General features: G+C 44.6%; 1 protein-coding gene across 5 annotated transcripts; it reads left to right on the forward strand.

The window, feature by feature from the left end:
• Positions 1–15,490: 15,490 nt before the first annotated feature.
• On the forward strand, positions 15,491–21,132 carry Rab29 (RAB29, member RAS oncogene family). Of its 5 annotated transcripts, none has more exons than XM_087579920.1 (6): positions 15,491–15,676; positions 15,785–16,034; positions 18,318–18,389; positions 19,315–19,496; positions 20,165–20,286; positions 20,574–21,132. In XM_087579920.1, exons 2-6 carry the CDS (start codon positions 15,911–15,913, stop codon positions 20,686–20,688), a joined length of 615 nt encoding a protein of 204 aa, XP_087436046.1. In that variant the 5' UTR covers positions 15,491–15,676; positions 15,785–15,910; the 3' UTR covers positions 20,689–21,132. The 5 variants fall into 5 exon arrangements, with proteins under 5 accessions (XP_087436046.1, XP_087436048.1, XP_087436047.1 ...); XM_087579922.1 differs by having other exon boundaries at positions 19,320–19,496; XM_087579921.1 differs by having other exon boundaries at positions 15,491–15,538.
• The last annotated feature ends 2,374 nt before the right edge of the window (positions 21,133–23,506 follow it).

The raw sequence follows: 23,506 nt of genomic DNA on the forward strand, positions 1-23,506 counted from the left end.
TCACATACATAAAATAAATCTTTTTTTAAAAAGGGAAGGGGGCTGGCGACATGGCTCAGAGGTTAAGAGTGGTTTGCTTTGCTTTGCTGCTCTTGTAGAGGATGGCAGTCTGGTTCCCAGCACCCACATCAGGCAGCTTACAACCTGATGCTCTCTTCTTGCCTCCACAGACACCGGCACAGACAGGGTAGGTGCACATGCATGCACACACATGCACATGCATACACACACTTATAAAAATATAGTTTTGTTTTTAAGGGAAGAATTCAGTACCTGGTTAATAGGCCCCACTGTTTCTCGATTGTGATGTTTCTCACTTGTTGGCAAGGAACCCAGGAGGGCAGACTGTACCTCATAGTAGCTGCTGGTAACAAGGGGGAATTCTGTTCCACGACCCATTACAAGGCATACCCTCAATGATTTAAAACAATCTCTTAGGCTCCACCTGTTAAGTTTCCAGTACTTTCCAGTAGTGCCTAGCTGAGGGGCAAGTCTAGTACACAGACCTTTAAGATAGACATTTTCTATCTAAGCCGTATCAGTGGGAGCAATGCAGGCCAATGATGAGCAGTGTCTAGATACCACAGGGAAAGCTGAGAAAGGTCTCATTGAGCCATGGGGTTCATGGAAGCCAGCCGTCCTCAGGGATGATTAGGTCAGAGTCGAGCAGGGAGGAGAGGGAAGGGAAAGCCATTTTAGTGAAGGATAGGCGTAAAAAGACTGATATTTTAGAGAACTGAAAAAGGTTCCAAAGCCCTAGAAGCTGACCTCATAACCTGTAAGATGCATATTATGGGATGGGGGCAGACAGGGTTGGTTTCTGTTTTTGGTTTTGTTTCCTTTTGTTTTGAGACAGGGTCTCACTTAGCCCAGCCTGACCTTGAATTTGCCATGGGTCCAACGATGACCTTGAACTTCTGATATTCTTGCCTCTGGGATTATACACATTCGCCACCATGTGAGTTTATGCAATGCTGTAGATCAAACCCAGGGTTTCATGGATGCTACACAAGCACTCTTAACAGCTGGGCTCTGCCCCGAGCCAGACACAGATGCATGACGAGGTAGATACAGAAAGGCACAGCCAGAGAATAACCTCACCTGGGTCTATCTGATGTCCAAGCCCTTGGCAGAGAACCACCACCCATAAAGGATATGGTCCCTGCAAGGTACCTCACAATGGTCTAGAGCATAAATCTTGGGCTGATGCCTCTAACTGCCCTGGGCTCTAGGACTAACTCTTCAAAGTACCCATGTTAGTAAGACTGTTAAGGGTTAATGAGAAGCTAATAATTGCTTGTCAATGATTTACAGAGTGTCTCACCATACAGCATGCTGTGCCGTACAGTAAACTGCTAAATTAGTAAGCTTATTTACAGTGTTAATATTTCTAGTAGCTGTGAGTAGATATTATCATCATTTTACAAGATAGAAACAGAATAAGAGAGATTAAATATCTGGCCCAGCTACAGTCTTTTCAAGCCAAGTTTCTCCCAGTCCAGTGCTTCCTACTATGCCTGGACACAGATGAAGTCGCTGGCCAAGGCACCCCATTAAAATGAGCATAAATTATTATTTATGCTGAAATTATTAAAATGTTTGTGTGTTAGGTCAGTTTCGCTCAGACAACAAACTAACGGCAAAATCTTAGTTATTAACCCCAAGTAGCCTCCTTAACACAGCTTCTTTCAGGCCAGAAGTGATGTTACAAACCTGAATCCCAGCCCTCATGAAACAGAGGCCAGAGGATTACCCCAAGTTCAAGGCCAGCCTGGTCTACATAGTGAGTTCCACACCAGCCATGGCCCCCTAGTGAGACATCATCTCAAATGCAGAGACAGACAGACAGACTGACTGACTGACTGACTGACACGGGATTGGGGGATGGGGAGGGATGGGGAGAGACAGCCCAAAATATCCAGCTACTTCGAATAGTTAGTCCTGGACCAGGGCTGTTAAATGATAATTTCTGCCACTGGAAAGCACTCAGCAGCAATTCTTTTCACATAATGCTGTGTGCTATGGGGTCAGGTTTGGTGTAGTTCCCAGCAGATTCTTAGAATAGACAGTATTTCCCAGTGGATACTTAAAAAAAAAAAAAAAAAAAAAAAAAACACCTGCCAGGCACAGCCTATCTCGGATGACATTTTTTGAAACATAATTACAGACAACACTTCCAATCCTTGGCAAAGCAGCCAAGCAGTCAGGTGACGGTCTCTAAATTTAGTGCTGGAATTGGTCATCCCCTTCAGCTAAAACTCGGCACTTTGGGTGCACTATCCTGCATTTCATATTATCTAAAAATAAAATGCCTTAACTTCACCACTCTGAAAATGTCTGACTTAGAAGATTAAAAGAGATCAAAAATAACTGAAACTGCAGAAAAGTAAAGACAGTTTGATCAACAAGAAGATGTCTTTTAAACATAATCTGAAAGACTTTATGATTATATTCATATGTCGTTACAAATGCATGACTCACACAGTCTAGCCATTGCTGTCATTCTTAAAAAGTTAGAAGTCCAGGGCTGGGGATGTGCTCAACTGGAAGAGTGCTTGTGTAGCACGCACGAGGCCCTGGGTTTGATTCCGAGCACTGCATAAGGACACACAGTTGTGCATATCTGCTATCCCAGCACTTGGAGGTATAGGCAGGAGTATCCGGATTCAAAGTCATCCTCAGCAAGTCTGAGCCAGCTGAGGCTACATCAGACTCTCAATAACCATGCCAACCACATACATTGACATATGCCTGTAATCTCAGGATTTGGAAGGCAGAGGCAAAACCATTTTAGAAAAAAATAGAGTATTGACCATTGCCCCAAGGACTGTTGGAGACCTACTCCCAAAACAAGAGTATCACCCCTCTGCCCCCATGCTTCCTCTGCTGTAGAAGACAGAGCCCACAATGGGTCCAGTCACGCCTCTGCCTTCTGTATTTCTCATTGGTTTAGCACTCGGTTACCTTTTTCGTCTATCAAGATGAAAGACAGCGTCAGAAAGTTTCTGGATGAATCAGGCTTGCCCAAAGCTCTACTTTGAACTAGACACGACTGCCTGTAATATTTGATCTTTTTAAATGTATCTAATGTTTATACCAATAAATGACACCTGAGCTGGGAGCTGATGTAAAAACCTGCTAGTTCAGTCAGGTGACTTTGTTTTCCTAACTATATAGAAAGTATCTCTTTACAAGCCTGATTCTACAACTGAACTGCTAGAAATCTCTCTCTATGTGTGTCATTCTACCAAGCTATTCTACCTTTCTCTTGAGTTCCTACAAACCCAGAGGACTCCTTAGCTCTCTTTCCTAGAATCCTGTTTCACCTGTGTCCTGCCAGTTGCTTCTCTGTGGGTTCCTACAAACCTAAAAAGAAGATCCCTATCTCTTTCTTACCTGAAGCTTCTTCCAAGAAACTCTTCCAAGCCAAAAGAGAGAGAGCACCCAAAACTCAAGCCAGCATAGAGCTCTCAAAGGTCCAACTGCTATCAAAGGAGTCTCTTGTTCCTCCCCTACACCATTGGCAGACCAAGCCACAGCATGATGGTGGAGCTCCAAGCTAAGTCAGTGGAAGCCTGAACCATTTCACCTTCACAGTGGGGCGACACGAGACCACCCAGTTGATTTCTCCTTGGGTCCTAGAATGAAGACCATAAGACCTCTCCCAAGTACTTTGCCTTAAAATATGCAGAACGTTTCCATTCTTTAGCATTCTTATCTATGGAGGCTTTTAGAGGCACATCCTAACTGCATCTCTACAGGACACACCTAACTGAATGTGACAAACATAATATCTCTCTAGGTTTTCATGTTTTGCTAATAAGGTTTTCTATGAACAATAATCAAATATCTTGTAACAACTGCCAGGCTGTCTTCCCAATCAGACCATTCCCTTGTCCTTTTAACTTTAACAGGAACAATGATCTCTGCTTCCTCACTTCTAAGCAAATGTGTTCATGAAAAGCACAGCAGAAGCTAGAACAGAGCCCTCCCAACTTTCGACAGATGCCACTTTCTCAAAGCCTTGCTGGCAGCCGCGACCTTGGGCTCAGTTTTGAAACCTCAATTACTCTAGCTACTGTTCCCTTCCTCTCTCTTGTTTTTTTCCCCCTAGTCCTTATTTGGAACAAGAGGGGGATATTTAATGAATGAGGCAATCTGTCAACAAGTGTGGTAAAAAGATTTTTCAAAGATTCCCAGCTACACCCAGCCTCAAAACTTGCCCTAGATTTGGGCACAAACTGGCAGAAGAGTGGGCAGCAGCTAGCCCTTAACTCCACAGTCTGCCTCTCAGGGAGCTGCCTAGGTACCTCTGTGGTGGAGTCTCAGGCTTGGCTGGGCCACGGGCATTTCACTAAGCTGTCTTCTCTTCCCTAAAGCAGTCATCAAAACACCAGGACTGGGACTAAGGATGTCATTTCAGTCAGCAGAGGGCTTGAATCCCTTGCAGGAAACCCTGTTTGATCTTTGGTACTATGAAAAACAACAAAAACATGATCAGGAGATCCTAGGCAATATGATTACAGAAGACGAACAGCCATCTCAGGGTCTGTTGGGCCATTTGTTGGGTCACCTTGCAAGTTCTAAGTTCCAAAGCATTTTTCCTGTTTCTAGGACAGTGGTGGATCTCCAAGGTCTGGCTATTTGAAGACAAACTCCTACGCTCTTAGGCAATTGTCTGGTACGAGGTCATTTCTTTGGCAAGTGTTGGCTGAGTGCATACTGTAGGCAACACCAATAGTTGCCTGGCAGTAGCAACTAGAATGCATACCACATCCTCTGAGGAAGGCACTTGCCAAAAATGTTTTTTCCGGTTTTATTAATCTTGAAGAAACGATCAGACAATCCCAAGAGCAAGATTTTCTATTGAGGCAACTGGTTTGGTTTTGGAGACAGATTTTGGCTTCCTAGCCCAGGTTGCTGGCTTACTCTTGAGAAAGAAAAGCAATGCTATTGAGAAAGAAGGGGAGCTGGGAATGGTAGCACATACCTTTAAATCCAGCAAAAGGCGAAGGCAAGGGAATCTCTGTTAGTCTGAGGCCAGCCTAAGTAGTGATCTCCAGGACAACCAAAGCTACAAAGTGAGTTTGTCTAAAACCAAGGTTGGGGCAGGGGTTGCTACAATTTCTGGAGTAACAGAAACAATGTATGTCTCTCTGCTAGTCAGGCTCCTGTGCACTGATTAAAAACTCTAACAGGACCATTTAAAAGAGGAGAGACTTGGTTTGAACTCAATGTCAGTGCATGGTAGAGGCAGGGACCTAGAGGTGCAGAGGAACTGTAACCCTGGAGACCAGGAAGCAGAGAGAGAATGGGTGTGTTTGCTGCAGGATGTTTGATCACACTGTGAACCCCACGATTGGGAACTGGAAAAAAAAAAAAAAAGCTTGTTGTCGTGTGGCCCAGCCCTAGCACACACATTTAACCCAAGAGCTTTCTATAAATAGGATTCGATAAAGTCATCCGTATGTCCAGAGACAGAGCAAGCAACCAGTTGACAGGGAGTGAACCTGAGAAAACTCAGGAAAGACAAAGAAGAGGCTTCGAGTTGAAGGGTATTTTAAAACAGCCTGGAGATGGAACCTTTTCCTTCTAGGAAGTCAGTAGAGTAGGAAGGTCAGCTGGGTGCTTTCTCTGCCTCTATGAACTGGCAGGTTTTCACCACAGCATCTAGTCATTTGGTAGATCGAAGATTTGGGATCTCGTTTTAAAGACAGTGTGTGCTAGCAAGCTCCTGGCTCTTCCCTCTCTGCGCTCTCATGGCCCTGCCTGTGGAATGATGCCCCCCACGTACGTCACAACTCTCTCCCCCTCACTCCTTTCTGAAAACCCCTCACAGACACACCGGGCATGTGCTTTAGTAATTGTCTGGGCACTTCTCAGTCCAATCAAAGCTAGTACCAGAGCTTAGGAGACAGAGGAACAGGTTTATTCTATTTATTTGCTTGTTTGTTTATTGTAAATTTTAATTTATTTCCCATGCAGGAAACATTGGGCTTAATCCCTAGCGCTCCAAATACATAAAACAAAGATTATCAGGAGAGTTCTATGCCCACAGAAGACCCACAGCCTCCCCATTCTCCGGGTCTGTCCTTTGTCTCTAGGTTGCTGGGCCATTTGTTGGGGCACCTTACATGTTATATATGTATACATATTCGTATATATACACATGTGTATATAATACATATTTATATATAATGTATAATGTATGTGTACATTTTCCATAAATATATTTTATATAATAATATCATGTATTATAAATATACATTTATATATGTATAATTATTTATTTTGTATAAACAGTTCAGGCCAGCATGAGATGCAACATGAGATGTTATGTCAAAAAACAAACACAGGGGCTGGAGAGATGGCTCAGAGGTTAAGAGCACCCGACTGCTCTTCCAGAGGTCATGAGTTCAATTCCCAGCAACCACATGGTGGCTCACAACCATCTGTAATGGCATCTGGCACCCTCTTCTGGTGTGTCTGAAGACAGAGACAGTGTACTCATATACCTTAAATAAATAAATCTTTAAAAAAAAAAAAAAACAAACACAGCTCTTTCTGGTCCCAGGCGCTGCAGGTTACCGTGCAGACATGGCCAAGTCCAAGAACCACACCACACACAACCAGTCCCGCAAATGGCACAGAAGTAGCATCGAGAAACCCCAGTCATGGGGCTGGAGAGATGGCTCAGCGGTTAAGAGCACTGTCTGCTCTTCCAGAGGTCCTGAGTTCAATTCCCAGCGACTACATGGTGGCTCACAACCATCTGTAATGCCCTCTTTTGGTGTGTCTGAAGACAGCTATAGTATACTCACATAAATAAAATAAATCTTTAAAAGAGAGAAGAAGAAATCCATACTATCAGATGACACTATCAAACTGAAACCAATTTTCTTCAGCATGATCTCCTTGATTGTGCAGGAAGTGCCAGGATAGATTGTATCCTGGCAGAGAAGTTACAGTGGCTGAAACTAGTAACATTGTGTCCATAGTCAGGAAGTAGAGAGCAGTGGTATTCCGCAAGCAGGCTCCCTCTTTTTCCTCTGGCCCTCCGGCTCACAGGATGGTGTCACCTACACGTCATCTGGGTCTTCCTACCTACTTTAATCTAACCTGGGGAGTGTCGTGGCAGGCAGAGAAACGAACCCGGTGAAACAAGAAGGAAAACTCAGTTCAGCTTGGTCAAGCCTCTAAGGAATCTGACACCGGGCAACTGCATATTGCCAGCATATTTAAACACAGTACACTCACAGTTCCGGGTACACAACGAAATTTACAGAGTGACTAAACAGAAACTCCTTTTCAAAATACATGTGACCATGAAGACAGGTTCCTTAGTTTAAGGGGGCCTAGGATCTGGTGTGGGCTCTGACTGAGATAGCATAGCGGGCTATAAAGTATATGACGTCTCCCCTAAGGATGGATTCTATCAATGAGAGCTAAAGAGGAAGGTCTAGAGAGGGAGCATCTGGGTGAGGTCTGGCTCTACCCATAACAAAGGTCACCAAGTCATTAGCAACATCCACTCCCAGCTTTCTGGGTAGGAAATGGGTTTTTACTCCCTCCATTGAGGAGATACTCTTTGTTATTAACATTCCCTGTTTCTCTAATGTGTATCTCTGAGCATGAGGAACCTCTTACCTACTACATGTTCCCATGGTGATTCTGAAAGCTATATGTATTATGTGTATGAGTACACTGTTGTTGTCTTCAGACATACCACAAGAGGGCGTCAGATTCCATTATGAGCCACCATGTGGTTGCTGGGATTTGAACTCAGGACCTCTAGGAAGAACAGTTAGCGCTCTTAACTGCTGAGCCATCTCTCCAGCCCCACCTCCCCCACCCCCAATCCCCATGGTGATTCTAAATTCCATATGCTGACCATCCAGATTAGCTCATCGTCATTGATAAATGCAGTGACAGAGCAAGATGGTGTGAATTGTTCTCTTTGGCAGGGTCAAAAATATTTCAGAGTAAAAGATGAAAAGCAGAAAGTGAGAAATGAGGAATGCAGACATCTATCAGAAGAGTGATGGTGACCGTGCAAAGGTGACCACTGTCCTTGGCTTCCAAACTCTGTTCCAAAACTGTACACACAATGCAAGTTTCCAGATTTCCTGTCTCATCTTTACAACTCTCTCCCTGGGAAACTACAATCAGAGTGATGGTTTAATAAGAAAGGAAGACTCCATTAAAGGAGTAAGATTATGTTTCTTTCCTTTTCATTATTGACTTTAAAGTTTGAACTTCTGACTTTTTAATAACATTTTATTCATGGGAGTGCTTTGCCTACATGAGTGTATGTGTGCCAGTTGTGTGTCTGGTGCCAGCGGGGGACAGAAGAGGCTGTCAGTGTCTATAGGCAAACCACCCTGAAAACACCCAATCCGATCAGGAGAGGTCGTTGAATCCCTTGAACTAGAGTTACAGTAGTAAGTTTGTAGCCTGCCAGGTGGGTGCTGGGAACTGAACCTAGGTCCTCTTCAAGGTGGGCTGTGCTCTTAACTATGAAGCCATCTTTCCAGCCCTGAACTTTTGACTTCTAATTCTCCTACCTTTGCCTCCTAAGGTGCTGAGGTTACAGCTGAGCTGTCAGGCCTGGCCTATGATTCCTCCTTTGGCAGAAACCCTGTGACTTTGGAGAGCAACAGACTTGTATATTTTCCCTCTGAAGACTTGACCCCCATGGGGGTTGGGGATTTAGCTCAGTAGTAGAGTGCTTGCCTAGCAAGCGCAAGGCCCTGGGTTCGGTCCCCAGCTCTGAAAAAAAAAAAAAAAAAAAGAAAAAAAAAAAAGACTTGACCCCCCACACACACACCTTTATTATTATTAATCTACTAGTTCTTCTCCCAGAAGCCCGGGCCAAACACAAACCCTTGAAGTGCTCATTTGCTTTGCAACATGCTGGTCACTTGTAAGTCAAATAATTATAAACTGTCACATAATGCCAAAAATATATATTCTTGAATGCATTATTTTTATGTGTATGGCTGTTTTTCCTGCACATAAGTGCACTACCTGCATACAGCAGCCCAAGAAGTCATTGTGGAGTTACAGATGATTGCGTCACCAGATGGGTTTGAGCCGCCATGCAGGTGTTGGAACTTAAACCTGGGTCGTCTGGCACAGATGCCAGGTGCCCTTAACGGCTGAGTCGTTTCTAAACCCCAGCTGTTACATAGTTATGTAACCAAAAGTCAAACAGAACAGCAACAGAGTGGAAGAAGACCTAAGTAGAAAGGTTGGCAGCACTAACAAGGGACAATTTATGATGTGCTGATTCTTCAATCAGGCCCTCAGCGGCTTCCTCAGTTTAGAACCTGCTCTGAGAATCACAAATACGTACACAGAAGTACTTACACAAATACTATCAGAGCCCTTCTTACCAAAAACCTTAGAGGATCCTTAAGCATGCTAAAGTTTGAAACGCTCCTTTTACTGGGGGGAGGGGAGGTGCAGGCAGGGAAAGCAGTTCAAGATCCGGTTTTTCTGCCTCGCCCTGGCTGTCCTGGAACTCACTCTGTAGACCAGGCTGGCCTCAAACGCAGAGACGCTCCTGCCTCTGTCTACAGAGCTGGGATTAAAGGCCTGTGCTACTGCTGGCACAGTCAGTTTGAGACTTTCAAAGTGCAGGAAGATGTAGTTGTGTAGAGGAAACGTGAAGAATATTTCAATGGGTGAAACTTCCTAGGTAGACAGACAAAGTCAGAATCGGAACTGGGCTTTTGAAGCTGACTGGGGTATGAGTTAGTGGTTGAGGCCTCATCTATTATACAGCAGGCACGAGAGTTAGTCCAACAGACTGACCTGGACAGGGAGACCCCGAAGGGGCGGATGAGGTGGGGGTTCGGGGTGTGAGAATATGGAGTGGATTATGCTGGGTAGCTAAACTCAGCACTTGGAGGCTGAGGCATAAGATTGCTGCGAATTCCAATTTATCCACATAACAGGGCACTGTCAAAAAATTTTTAAATTAGAAAAATTAAAAAATGTATAAGACCTCGTATTTGGGGAGGAGGGCAATTCCCACTTAAGACCGGGCAAGATAAAGTTGGTAATTCGGTTAAGAGGATGAAACATGTGCGTAGAAAACTATGAATACTTCTGGGACGGTTGGTCAGTTTGGGAAAGACAGTCAGTTGACAATGAAGAAACAATAAAGTTTTAGAGAAGTCTCTCCGGGATGAATTAAAGAGAAAATAAACAAAATGCAAGCCCTCGGGTCCCGGAGAGCGGTTCACTGGGGTGCTCCCGTGTGGGACATCTGCGCTCCCAACCCTGGCTCTATGTAAGTTCTGTTAGCCAGTTGTGCCGCTAGAGTTTACATACAGGCTGATTAACAAAAATCAAAGCATAGCAATTTACATGAAGAAGAAAGGCAGGACCAAAGAACTGAGGAGAACGAGAGATGGTACTCATCTTAGGCAAAGGGCAATACCCATTTGGGGAGGGGCAATTGAATGAGTGGGTATTCTAGGCAATGGTGCTAAAATCCAGAGGTGTTTTATGGAGGGAGGAAAAGCTAAGAAAAAGTAAGGTACTTCAGAAGGTGTTTATTGAAGCTCAAACCACCCTAGTGGCCAGTCTCTAGTGATCAAGGGTACTTTTTAGCCTTGACTCGTGAAAGAGTCCTCCAGGAAGACTACTGCACGCATACAGAAAAAGCTGCACCAAATGGCGCTTCCTGTAGTCCAGGATCCTAAAGTGATTTCTGCTCGAAAGAATCACAACATCGATTTTGTCATATTCTGAGCTGGCTGTTTGAGTTTTACTCCGTCGCTGTGATAAAAATACTCTGATCGAAAGCAACTTGGGGGAGGAAAGGGCTTATTTCACTTTACAGTCAAGGCAAGAACCTGAGAGCAGAACTGCATACTGTACCACTGGCCATTACCGGTGACAGAAAGACAGCAGAAACTGTGGAGAGACACTGCTTTATAAGTCCCCCAGACTGAGGCTTAGCTACCCTTACATCCAGATCCATCTGCCCAGGAACCACGTAGTTCTTGTGCTGGGTCCTCCTATACCATTAGCAAGACAGTCCTCCACAGACAAGCCCTCTCCAGATAAATCCTCACTGCCCACCTCTCAGATGACTCCAGGCTGTGCCACATTGACAAACTAACTAGGATGATAGTATATTTTTATCTCCTTTGCCTAACATTTTCTTTTCTTTCCTTCTTTCTTTCTTTCTTTCTTTCTTTCTTTTTTTTGCTGGCCTCAAACTCCTTAAAGATGACCTTAAATTTCAAATCCTCCTGCCTCTACCTCCTAAATGCTGGTATTAAAGACATGTACCACCACAGCTGGTTTATGGTGGCTGGAGATTAAATCCATGGCCTAATGAATGCTAGGTAAGCACTCTACCAAGTGAACTACCTCCCCAGCCCTTATTATGACATCTACATACACACATACATACATATATACACATATACAAACACACACATACATGCATACAAACATACACACATAAATATATGCACATATACAAACACACACATACATGCATACAAACATACACACATAAATATATGCACATATACAAACATATACACACATACATATATGCATACAAGCATACAAACATATACACATACATACACACACATACATATACATATATACATATATACACATACATACACACATACATACACATGCATACATATATACATACATACACACATACATGCATACACATGCATACATATATACACATACATGCATACATATACACATGCATACATACATATATACACACATATACAAACACACATACTTACATATATACATACACACATAAATATATGCACATATACAAACACACATACATACATGGATACAAACGTACACACATGCGTACAAACATACACACATACATATATATGCATACACATACATACATATACACATGCATACATATAAACACACACACATGCATACCCACATACACAAATACATACGCACAATTATTTTGGTCATAATAGCCCCAATTACTGTCCCTTGCTCTCCTCTCACTCCCACTGACTCTGTTTCTTTTATGCTAGTCCCCACTTTCACTCTTTGTTTTTGTGGTGCCCACAATGGGTTGAATCAGGGTTGCTTGCCAGAGCATGGATGAGCTTAGTAACAGAATCATGGGCATCTTATCAGTGGTTACACCACTGGGGGAAAAATTACCTGTTGCCTGTTCCTGGGTGTGGCAGCCTTTAATCCCAGCACTCGAGAGGCAGAAGCAGGCAGAGGAGGAGCTCTGGGAGATCGAGGCCTGAGTGGTCTACATAGAGGCTTCCAGGGCAGCCAGACTGGAGAAACCCAGTCTCAAACAAATTGCCTCTCCCCCGACACTGTTAACTGCCAATTCCTAGGAATAATGGAAGGACTTCCTGAGTCTCCCCCTGCTCCACGATGGACTGTTAGTGAGCCCATCTTAGCAGGTCTTGTGCAGAGGGTCCCAGCTGCCGTTCATGTGTTCGTGAGTACCACAGCTAGAAGGCAGAGTTGCACAACGCCCCACCTACTTCTTCCTTTAGTGTTTCCATTCTTTCTACCACCGCTTCCAAAGTGTTCCTGTGCTTTGAATAAGGGTATCCCATCACTTTTCAGCACTTTGACCCAGGTAGGGGTCTCTGCAGTGAACCATCACAAGAAGCTTCTCACACCAACGCTGACAGCACTAATCCATGGGAACAGACATAAGTACTTAGAAGGCTGTTTGACAGGCACGATTTGTCCATTTAGCAAAACAATAGTCATTTTCCCACCAGGTCCCCAGCCGCAGGCTCTTGACCAGGTTTACAATAAGAGATCTGAATGCCCTGTTGGGAAGCTGACCTCAAATCCGATTTGAAAATACTTTGGGGATGGGTGGGTGGAGACGTGACTCAGCATTTAAGAACATTTGCTGCCCTCCCAGAGGACCAGGGTTCAAGTCCCAGCACCTCACCCACATGAAGGCTCATAACCATCTGTAACTACAGTTGGTTATGGTAACTACTAGGGGATCCAATGCCTTCCTCTGACTTCCGTGGAGACCAGGACACACGTGGTACACAGACATACATGCAGGCAACACACTCATACACATAAAGTAAAAATAACGATAGAAGTGACTGGTGTCCTAACCATAGTCACACCCTCAGTGCACCGCTGGACACATCTTGCTTGAGGTTGAGTGTAACACACATACTGGGTTCACCGTCCATGACACCCCTCCCCCAGCAGCCTGCGTAGCCCTTGCTAGCACAGCTCCATCTTGATTTCTCTATAAACTGCAATCAAAGCCTGTGGTGTCTTCAACAATAGGGTCCTAGCATCTAGTTCTGCTAAATCAACCAACAACGGGAGCAATTCCTGTGCTGGTTTGGATCCTCAGAGGCAACACTGAGAAACATTTTTAAGAATAAGGATGAGGTGATTAACTTTTTTAGAGGAGTGATTGAGGAGAATGAATGTATAGAAAAATAGAATAATGCTCAACATATGAACTCTACATGAATGATGAGGCCAATGGCGGTGGTGGGAGAGATGAGAGAGGAGCTACTTTTGCAGTGATGTATAGAAGGAAGGCTGTGGTGGGTTTGCCCGAGTGGAGGTTCCTTTCTCAATACCGTACATAATTATTTGGAGACAAAGAACAGATAAAGTGAAAACAGATAGACTTGAAGCCATGAGAAATAGAGTAATCAACCCAGACACCAATCCTTAGGAAACGTTTAAAGGGATAGGATGGACCGATCCCTGAAAAGAAAATTTAAAAAGCGATCACCAAAGAAGTAGGAGCACAACAGGAGGGAGCGCAGCACAGAAGCACAAGGTCATAAATACTGAAGAGCGTTGAACCCTGTCAAAACCGTAACAACTGAGAGAATGCAGTCCTTAAGAATGAGCGGCAAACATGGGGATTAGAACAGAGAACGCCAATATCGATCGATCGATGGATAGATGGATAGGTAGATGAATGGATGAATAGACAAAAGACAGACAGACAAACATGGAAATGTTGTAACGGAAGGTATTACTTTGCTTACAAGACAGGGGCAAGGGAGAGAGTGGTGGAAGAAACTGGCCTCCTTGTGTGTGTGTGTGTGTGTGTGTGTGTGTGTGTGTGTGCACACAAGTTGTGCATGGTGTGCATGTGCTCTTGTAGAGGGAGTAGACGCAGAGACAGAAGCAAACGGATCTGAAGCTCAAAGCCAGCCTTGGCTACAGAGATTCTCTCAAAAGAAAAAAGAAAGAAGAGGAGGAAGAAGAGGGAGAGGAGGAGGAGAAAGAAGAGGGAGAGGAGGAGGAGGAAGAAGAAGAGGGAGAGGAGGAAGAGGAGGGGAAGGGCTGGAGATGTAGTTCTGTTGGTAGAGGACTTACCTCGCGCGCCTGGATTTGATCTCCAAAACTACAAAACTGGATGTTGTTACAGTAGAACCACAAGTTCAAGGTCATATGTAGGAAGTTGAGGCCAACGTAAGCCACAGAAAACCCTATCTCAAGCAAAAAGCAACCAAAAATAATAATAATAATAAAAAAAAGTGACACTTTATTCTACTGGCCACAATTCCTATCTAAAGGACAGGCAGGGCAGAAAAATTGCAGGTAGGAAAATTAAAAACATTTGCCAATCGTTTTGTGAATATTGAGAAGCAATAGCAGCAACAGAAGGAAATGTCCTGGTGCTTGAATAATATGGGTGGCTGCCGTAAGAAATGTGGAAGTGACGATGAGGAACTATCTCTGGCTCATTCTGCATTGCTCTTGCTGTATCTAGCTAGAAACTGTTGTGACTTTTGACATGGATATTTTTAAAGGTTGGTCTCTTGGGTCAAATGTCCCTGAAAGAGCCTGTTATCTGGTCATATGGAAAATATAAGATCATCTTTACAAGGCTCGAGATTTGACTCTGTAGGTGAGACGACAGGAAATGGACTTCACTTGGAGCTTGGGCTTTATTAATTTATTAATGGAATAGTTTATCTTCGTGTTATAAAACCTTTAAAATATGGTTTTAAAAACCCATCTGGAAAATTTTTAAATGTGATTTTAAGAAAACATCTCGGGGACAGATTTAGACAGGAGAGAGAGATCAAGTCTATGTAGTTCAGGGTGACCCGAAGTTTCTTCTAACTTCTTGTCTTGGTCTCAGGGAGAGGAAGGGGGGCGGGGGGAGGGGGGACCTTGAACACACTTGTTGCAGAAAATGATGAATGACCTTGGGTTTTATGATCCTCCTGCCTCCATCTCTCAAGGCCTGATTACGAGCCTGCGCTACTACGCTGAATTATATAATTGTTTTCAAATAAATTTCTAAATTCTTTAAAGTTAGAAAACCTTGAAACTGCTCTGTAAGCTATGCTGCTGTAAGAAACTGCTCAAGATAGCTATGAAACTACATTTCCCAAGAGTTCACGCGGCAAGTTGGCACACTGGTCTGGTCGCTTTACCAAGAGGCACACTGGGAAATGTAGTGCCCAGAGCAGCGGGGCTCACAAGCTTTTGACGGAAGATGAGAAGTGCGCCGCCCGTGGCAGCACAGGTACCGGATAAGGACTCTGCACACCCCCAATTTTGTGTATGTGGTCGGAGGAAGGGCCCAGGTCCTCTGTACCTCTCCAAGCAAGGTGCTGGCCACGGTTCAACTCTGGCGAGCTGCTCGGAAGTCCCTGACAAGAAGGTGCCAACCGCGGGGGGTCGAGCTCGTACCCGCCCCACCCAGGCTGCGGCCGCGCGGGGAGGAAGCGCACCCAGGCCGAGTGCAAAAGTTTCCTTTTCTGCTTTCCAGTTAGAGAAGCTTCAACCAACCGAGGGTGGGGATGTCTGACTTCAACTGGAAGAGAACCCGGGAGCCAAAGGGGTTAAAATAAGCGAATTACCGGGAAAACAAACAAAAAACTCCCCACCACTAGCCATGGGCAGCCGAGATCACCTGTTTAAAGTGCTGGTGGTGGGGGACGCCGCGGTGGGTAAGACGTCACTGGTCCAGCGCTACTCCCAGGACAGCTTCAGCAAGCACTACAAGTCTACCGTGGGAGGTGAGCGGTCTCAGGTGGCTGGGAGCAGGGTTCGAGGCTTGAAGCCTGTAGCCTCTGGGTACTGAGGTCGCCTTTAAGGGGTTCCCAGCCTGCGCCGACTGCCTATAAAAATAGGGCCGAAGTATGCAGGTGAGAGATGGAGAAGGTGGAGGGGTCTGAGCCGGGGCCATCACAACAGAGAGCAGCGCCCTCCCGCAGCCACGCGCTGCCCAGAGCAACTTCTCCAGCCAGCAAAGGGAGCTGAGCCCCGGTTCAAATGCAGGCTGGGGCAGATACCCTGCTTCCTTCCAGCATCAGACGGGTGTTGAGGAAAGAACCGACTTGATCTAAGAAGGAGAGCCCAGGAGCTAAGCAGTCAGGTGGACCAGCTGTGGGGGAGATTAGAGGTCAGATTATGGTCAGGTCTGATGAGCCCTGTGGGGTTGCTTAAATAAAGGTAATTTGTGAACTTCGTGGGAAATGTGAGGAATTCACGAAAGAATATGAAATACACCCTGAGTGGCTAATCTTTTCTCACACTGGGGAAGGCAGGGAGGAAGAGAGAAAAAAGCACTAAAAGTTAGCTCATTTCTTTCCTAGTGTGGCCTTTGGACTCAACTGAACTGTCCATCCACCGGCCTGTCTGCCCCCACCCGGGGCCCCACCACCACCACACACACACAAAGACACACACCACGAGAAGTAGGAGATAGTTAAAACATGGTGATCAAGTAAAAGAGTAAAATTACACTTGTACCATAATAGATTTTGAAAGTGGGTGCCAGTGTACATAAGAGAGGGTTTTTATTTTATTTTATTTTTCTTGGATATTTTATGTATTTACATTTCAAATGTTATCCCCACCCCGCAGGCTTTTTAAATTAACTCTTTACTTTGAAATGAAAACTTTATAGAATGTTTGGCAAAGGACAGAAGAGATGAGATAGATGGGTCAGTGGTTTTAGGTCAAGTCTGAGTCGGAATCCCTAGCCCTACAAGGTAGAAGGAGAACAGAGACTTCAAATAAAGTTGTCCTCTGACCTCCATGGGAGCACTGCGACACAACCACACACTATAAAATATTTTTTATTCATTTTTGGAAGTATCTAGCAATGCTAAAGGTCTAATATTTCAAATACTCTTTCCTGACTACCTTGCCCACCGCTCCTAAATACAAGATCTTATTTCATGGATTTCGGTTAAAAAAATGTCCTATGAATTAATTTTTACCCATGGTGTGGTCTTAGTTTTCCTGCCGTACAAACATAATTGATTCTGGCGGGTTTTGATTTGTTTGTTTTTCCCGGTGTTTATTGTAAATTCTCCCTAGTTTTTACTTCTGTCACAGATGTAGAAGGAAGAGTATGTTTCCAAACAGAAATTATTCTGGTTTCCTCCTTAACAAATAGCTTTTCCAGCACAATATGATTGTCTAGACCTTCAATTTTAACACTCAAAAGGGTGAGGCAGGAGGATCTCAAGATGGAGCTAGGCTATACTACACAGCTTTAGGAGGTTCTCCCGGACTGCCGTTCAGCCCAATCTCTTGGAATTTCAGCACCTGCAGACCAATGTTGGATTCAGCATAGCTCTTAAGTGGCACCCATGTAGCCTCCTCTGGCATCTTGTTCACTTAACTGGTACCTGCCTGACATAATTACCACGGCCCTAAGGAGGATACAGAGGTTTCATTGTGTTTTCTCAAAGTACTGTTTGATTAGATACTAACAGTGAAGTTGAGTGTGGGAGATACAAAGCTAACCACTTAACTTCCTTTCCTCTATCTCTCCCCTCATCCTTTCCTCAAGAACTGCACCCTCCTAAACAAACAAACAAACAAAACTCCCAGAAACCATTGAACCTGAGAATAGGAATAATTGCCCTAACCATTCCCACATTCTTGTTCCTAGCCATGGAAATAATTAGTATGAAATAATTTGATCTGATAGAGGAGAAAACATTGAAGACCCTTAGGAGAGTATGAATTATATGTCCCAACACTTTTACACCATGGGATCTCATTTCCTGAAGGCTTAAACCTAATTGGAGTTTCATGATTCTGGGGTTGTTGCTGTATATTTGATCTGAGCTTATGCTGGGATTAAAAAGAAACATTTACTTTACGTATGTGTGTGTGGACATGTGCACTGTGACATACATGTGAAAGCCAGAGAATTGTTTATAGGTTTGGGTTATAGGGATTTAACTTGGGTTGCCCGGGTTGTCGACAGAAACCTTCACCCCCCTCACAGAACCATCATAAAGACATGTTTTTATTAAGGTGTAATGTTCATATATTTTCAGTGGATTTTGCTCTGAAGGTTCTCCAGTGGTCCGACTCAGAAATGGTGCGGCTCCAGCTGTGGGATATTGCAGGTAAAATGGGAAAACCAGACAGTAACAAGGGGAGAAATTATTTAACCAGCAAGCTCTTTGGGGTGGGCTGGGAGGGAGCATGAATATCGGACAGCACAGCTGACATTTTTCTTCCCCGAAGCTACAAGTTTGAGCTGCTCTGAGCTTTCGAGATGATTTTAGAGATGCACTGCTCCAAAGACAGACATGGTGCCATCTGTGTGTGGGTGGAAAAGCTGCTAAGGTGGTGGATTCTCCATAGGTGGATGTTCCCCCAGCAGCAGAGTGGGCGCCAGATCTTCAGCTGTCGTTACTGAGAAAGAAGATCTCCAGAAAGTAGAGACAATGATCATGACGATCCCTTGGTATACACGGCTCCTTGTGTTTCCAGTTTACTGGTTCACTAGCCCTGTCATGAGAGCTCTCGTCTTCCTCTACACATGACACAGCTGAAGGGCTCAGCCCGATTTTCTTTTTTTTTTTTTTTTTTTTTTCTTTTTTTGGTTCTTTTTTTCGGAGCTGGGGACTGAACCCAGGGCCTTGCGCTTCCTAGGCAAGCGCTCTACCACTGAGCTAAATCCTCAACCCCTCAGCCTGATTTTCTTAAAGTCACACAGACAGCAAGGGGATTTGGACATCCACAGTGGAGATGACTGGGTTTAATAATCCCTTAACGGGGGTTGGGGATTTAGCTCAGTGGTAGAGCACTTGCCTAGCAAGCGCAAGGCCCTGGGTTCGGTCCCCAGCTCCGGGGGGGGGGGGGGGGGGGGGGAGAAATGCGAATAATCCCTTAACGGTATAGACACAGTCAGAGGGGAAGGGAAGGGACCTTTGCAGATATATTGTGTGCATGCAGATGTCCTACCTCCAGTGAAGGAAGGGTGCTCAGTATGACGGGGTGCTCACCCTCAGAACCACCTTCTTGAGAGCTCTCTCTTCTCCCCAGGGCAGGAGCGTTTCACATCCATGACACGACTCTACTACCGAGATGCTTCTGCCTGTGTCATCATGTTTGACGTCACCAATGCCACTACTTTCAGCAACAGCCAACGATGGAAACAGGATCTGGATAGCAAGCTCACACTGCCCAGTGGGGAGCCAGTGCCCTGCTTGCTCTTGGCCAACAAGGTATGCGGCCAGTTTAAGTAAATGGCCCCTGGCCCCGACCAGTGGCCAGAGTAGAGGTATCTAAAAGGCCCTGTGTTTCTGAGCACGCCCACCCTGTTTTATTTTAGTCTTTAAAGATAGCACCCATGTCACCTACCAAGGCTGGCCTAGAACTCACAACCCCGCTTCTCTTGCCTAGGTGCTATAACTAGTGCCCCGTGCCTGTTTGCCAACACATCAGCATGCCCGTTTGTTCAAGTTGGAAGAGTCACCTCCTCTTTCTTTTAAAGAGGTTTTGAGAAAATGTTTTTTTTTCCTTTCCTATTTTTATGTTTTTCGTACATGTATGTCTGTGCACCATGTGTGAGGTGTGCGTGCGTGTGCGTGTGTGGTGCCTAAGGAGGCCAGAAGAGGGTGTCACGTTCATGGGTCTGTAGTTACGGAACATTGTTGGCTGACATGTACGTGGTGCTGGGAATCAAGGTCCTCTGGAAGAGCGGCCAGTGCTCTTAACTCCTGAGCCAACCCTCCATCCCTGAGAGTGATCTCTTTTTAGAGAAGAATGTTGACTGCAGATTTTAGATGTTGGTGGTCTCGGTTGAAAACTCTTCTAAATGCACAGGCTCCTGTGACGATTACGGTGTTACCGCTTATGTATTTTATTTATTTTATTTTATTTTTTTTGTCAGAGTGATCTGTCCCCTTGGGCAGTGAGCCGGGACCAGATTGACCGGTTCAGCAAAGAGAACGGTTTTACGGGCTGGACAGAAACATCAGTCAAGGAGAACAAAAATATCAATGAGGCCATGAGGTGAGTGGCTCCTAGTTTTCCAGAGACAGGCACACAGACCGTTGTCCACTATGGCCCCATGGGTTCTCTTCTCTGATTTCTGAGCAAAGGAGTACAAATTGAGCTACTGGGATGCCAGCTTCCCTAGGATAAGTGAAGCGCACAGAGGTGCTTACACCTCGTGTCTTTGTGGAGTGCTGCCTGGTGATAAGACAGTGCCTGCTGGATCTCCTCCTTCTCCACCCACCTTCTGGGGCTCATTTTTCTAGTTTCTGGTTTTTGGTTTTGTTTTTTTTTTCTTTTTAAAGAGTCCTCGTGGAAAAGATGATGAACAATTCCAGAGAAGATATAATGTCTTCGTCCACCCAAGGGAACTACATCAATCTCCAGACCAAACCCTCCCCAGGCTGGACATGCTGCTAGCTCGCCTTCCTCTCCAGGTCTCTCAGCCGTTCCATCTCCTCCTGTTGGCTGCTCACCTGGCCTAAAAATTCTGTTGAAAGTATTTGACCTGTCTCTTGCCAACTGCCTAGAAAGGAACACCACTGTGACTTGGGAATGGCTGCCTGGAACCCAGATGCATTTGTTGTTCCCCGATGTTGTCTGTGACTTGCTGACAGCCCGTGTACTCTAGTCAGTGTTTCCTGTGTGACAATGATCACCTCATTCTTCCACTGTCAGATGAGTTTCTGGGAAGGAATAAAAATTAGCACTTGTGCACTGTGTTTGGTGATGCCGGGGATTAGACTCAGAGCCTTGTTCTCTCTAGGTAAGCACCCACCCCACATCACACCATGCATGTGACGTACAAGCATACAAAGTAAATAAGTAAATATAAAAAGTAGAAATAAAATTATTATAAAGAGACTTGTGTTGTATATGCCTACAATCCCAGTACCTGGGAATCTAAAACAAGAGGATTAAATGTAGAAGGACAGCTTGGGCTACATAGTATAAGAGCTCATCTTTAAAAAATAACAGTAATAGCTGGGTGTGGCAGCGCATGCCTTGAATACCAAGCACTGGGGAGGCAGAGACAGTCAGGTCTCTTGTGAGTTCAAGGCCAGCCTGGTCTGCAAGTGAATCTGTGACAGCCAGGGCTGTTACACAGAGAAATCCTGTCTTGGAAAACAAACAAACAAACAAACAAACAAACCCAATAACAATAAAATACTCACCAGTTTCTGAGATTTTTTTTTGTTTCTATTTGATGTAGAAAAATACCATGAGTTCAGACTGACAGAAAAATAAGACCAGTTGGTCTTTCAACCATTTTCTTCCAGATTCTTCCTGTATTGGATCTAACATTTCAACATCAAATTCTGGGGTCCCGGGGGAAGACATTGAACATCTAATTTGGGGCTACTGGTGGTAAAGCAGAATCACTGTGTTTTTTAAGTAACTTTGCCTTGACTTGGCTTAGAGTAGCCAGGCTGGAGAGATGGCTCAGCAGTTAGGAGCACTGCTGCTCTTAAGAAGCCAAGCTTGGGGCTGGGGATTTAGCTCAGTGGTAGAGCGCTTACCTAGGAAGCGCAAGGCCCTGGGTTCGGTCCCCAGCTCCGAAAAAAAGAACCAAAAAAAAAAAAAAAAAAAAAAAAAAGAAGCCAAGCTTGATTCCTAGCACCCACATGGGAGGCTGACAACAACCTGTAACCCCAGCTGCAGGGGGATTTATCACCTTGGCCTCCACCTGTCTTCATATGTATATACAGATATACACATACATACATGCATACATATACACAGACATACAATACAATGTGTGGAATAACATGTGTGTCTTCATATGTATATACAGATATACACATACATACATACATACAATAAAAACAATACAGGACAAAACAAGTTCAAGAACAAGGAAAAGAAAGTCAAGCTTTGGGGTTGGGGATTTAGCTCAGTGGTAGAGACTCTGGGTTCGGTCCCCAGCTCTGAAAAAAAGAAAAAAAAAAAAAAAGTCAAGCTTTTGACTAGGAACAGTGAGTGGTACTGGTACTCACCTGGAATCCCAGCAGATGGAAAGAAGCCTAAGGCAGAAGAATTTGAGGCCAGTTTGGGCTACCTAATTAGACTGTGTTTCAAAACAATAAAAAGAGGCTGGAGAGATGGCTCAGTGGTTAATCGTCCTGGCTGCTCTTCCAGAGGACCCAGGTTCAATTGCCAACACCCACGCGGTGGCTGACAATGGACTGGGACTCCAATTTCCAGGGGATCCAGTGCTGTCTTCTGGCATCCTCCGGCATTGCATCGTGTGTAATGCACAGATGTAGGTGCAGGAAAATACCTGTGAAATAAAGGTAAACAAACAAAAGCCTTAATCTTTAAAACTGTCTGTATCTGGCTGGAGAGATGGCTCAGCGGTTAAGAGCACTGGCTGCTCTTCCAGAGGTCCTGAGTTCAATTCCCAGCACCCACATGGTGGCTCACAACCATCTGAAATGAGATCTGAGAGCAACAATGTACTAGTAAATTAAAAAAAAAAAACTGTGTATCATGATAGCATTCCTTGTTATTCCACTCATTTTTAAACATTTATTTATTTAATGTATATGAGCAGCCTGTCACTGACACACCAGAAGAGGGCATCAGATCCCATTACAGATGGTTGTGAGCCACCATGTGGCTGCTGGGACTCAGGACCTATGGGAGAACAGTCCTCTTAACTGCTGAGCCATCTCTCCGGCCCCCATAATTTTTTTTAGTTTTTTTGCCCCCCTCAGGTTTATCTAGGGTTTCTTGATCAGAGAGGCAAGGATTTTAGGGGAATGTCCTGGGCTGGTATATTTTGTCATTTTGGTTGTTTTGTTTCAAAACAGGGTCTCACCCTGTGGCCCCATCCAGCTTGGCTAATGTCTCAGTGCATAGTGCTACAAATGAAACCAAGTAGCCCAGAGTTCTGCAATGGGTCTGTTCTTCATGGCTGTAGGGATCTGAGTGGAAGTAGGGAAAGGAGAGGTTAGCCAAACAGAATTCGGTTATGAACATGGTGAGTAGCTGGTGCTTAACAGCCACAGAAAACAAATATGCACGTGCCTTGACCTTGGGGTGGAGAGAGGACACACTGGAAATCATTAGATAATTTAAGTCCTGTAAGTTAGACAGAAATTTGTTACGTTCTTCCCAGAATGGTGATTTACACACTACCCAAGGCTAGTCTCAGTGAATTTGAGACTATAGTAAGGCCTGAAATTATTGGCTAGGTCTTAAAGAAGTGTCCCATATCTGGCTCATCAGAACCTCC

The sequence above is a fragment of the Rattus norvegicus genome, chromosome 13 (genome assembly GCF_021556685.1).
Source record: "Rattus norvegicus strain SHRSP/BbbUtx chromosome 13, alternate assembly SHRSP_T2T, whole genome shotgun sequence".
NCBI classification, from domain to species: Eukaryota; Metazoa; Chordata; class Mammalia; order Rodentia; family Muridae; genus Rattus; species Rattus norvegicus.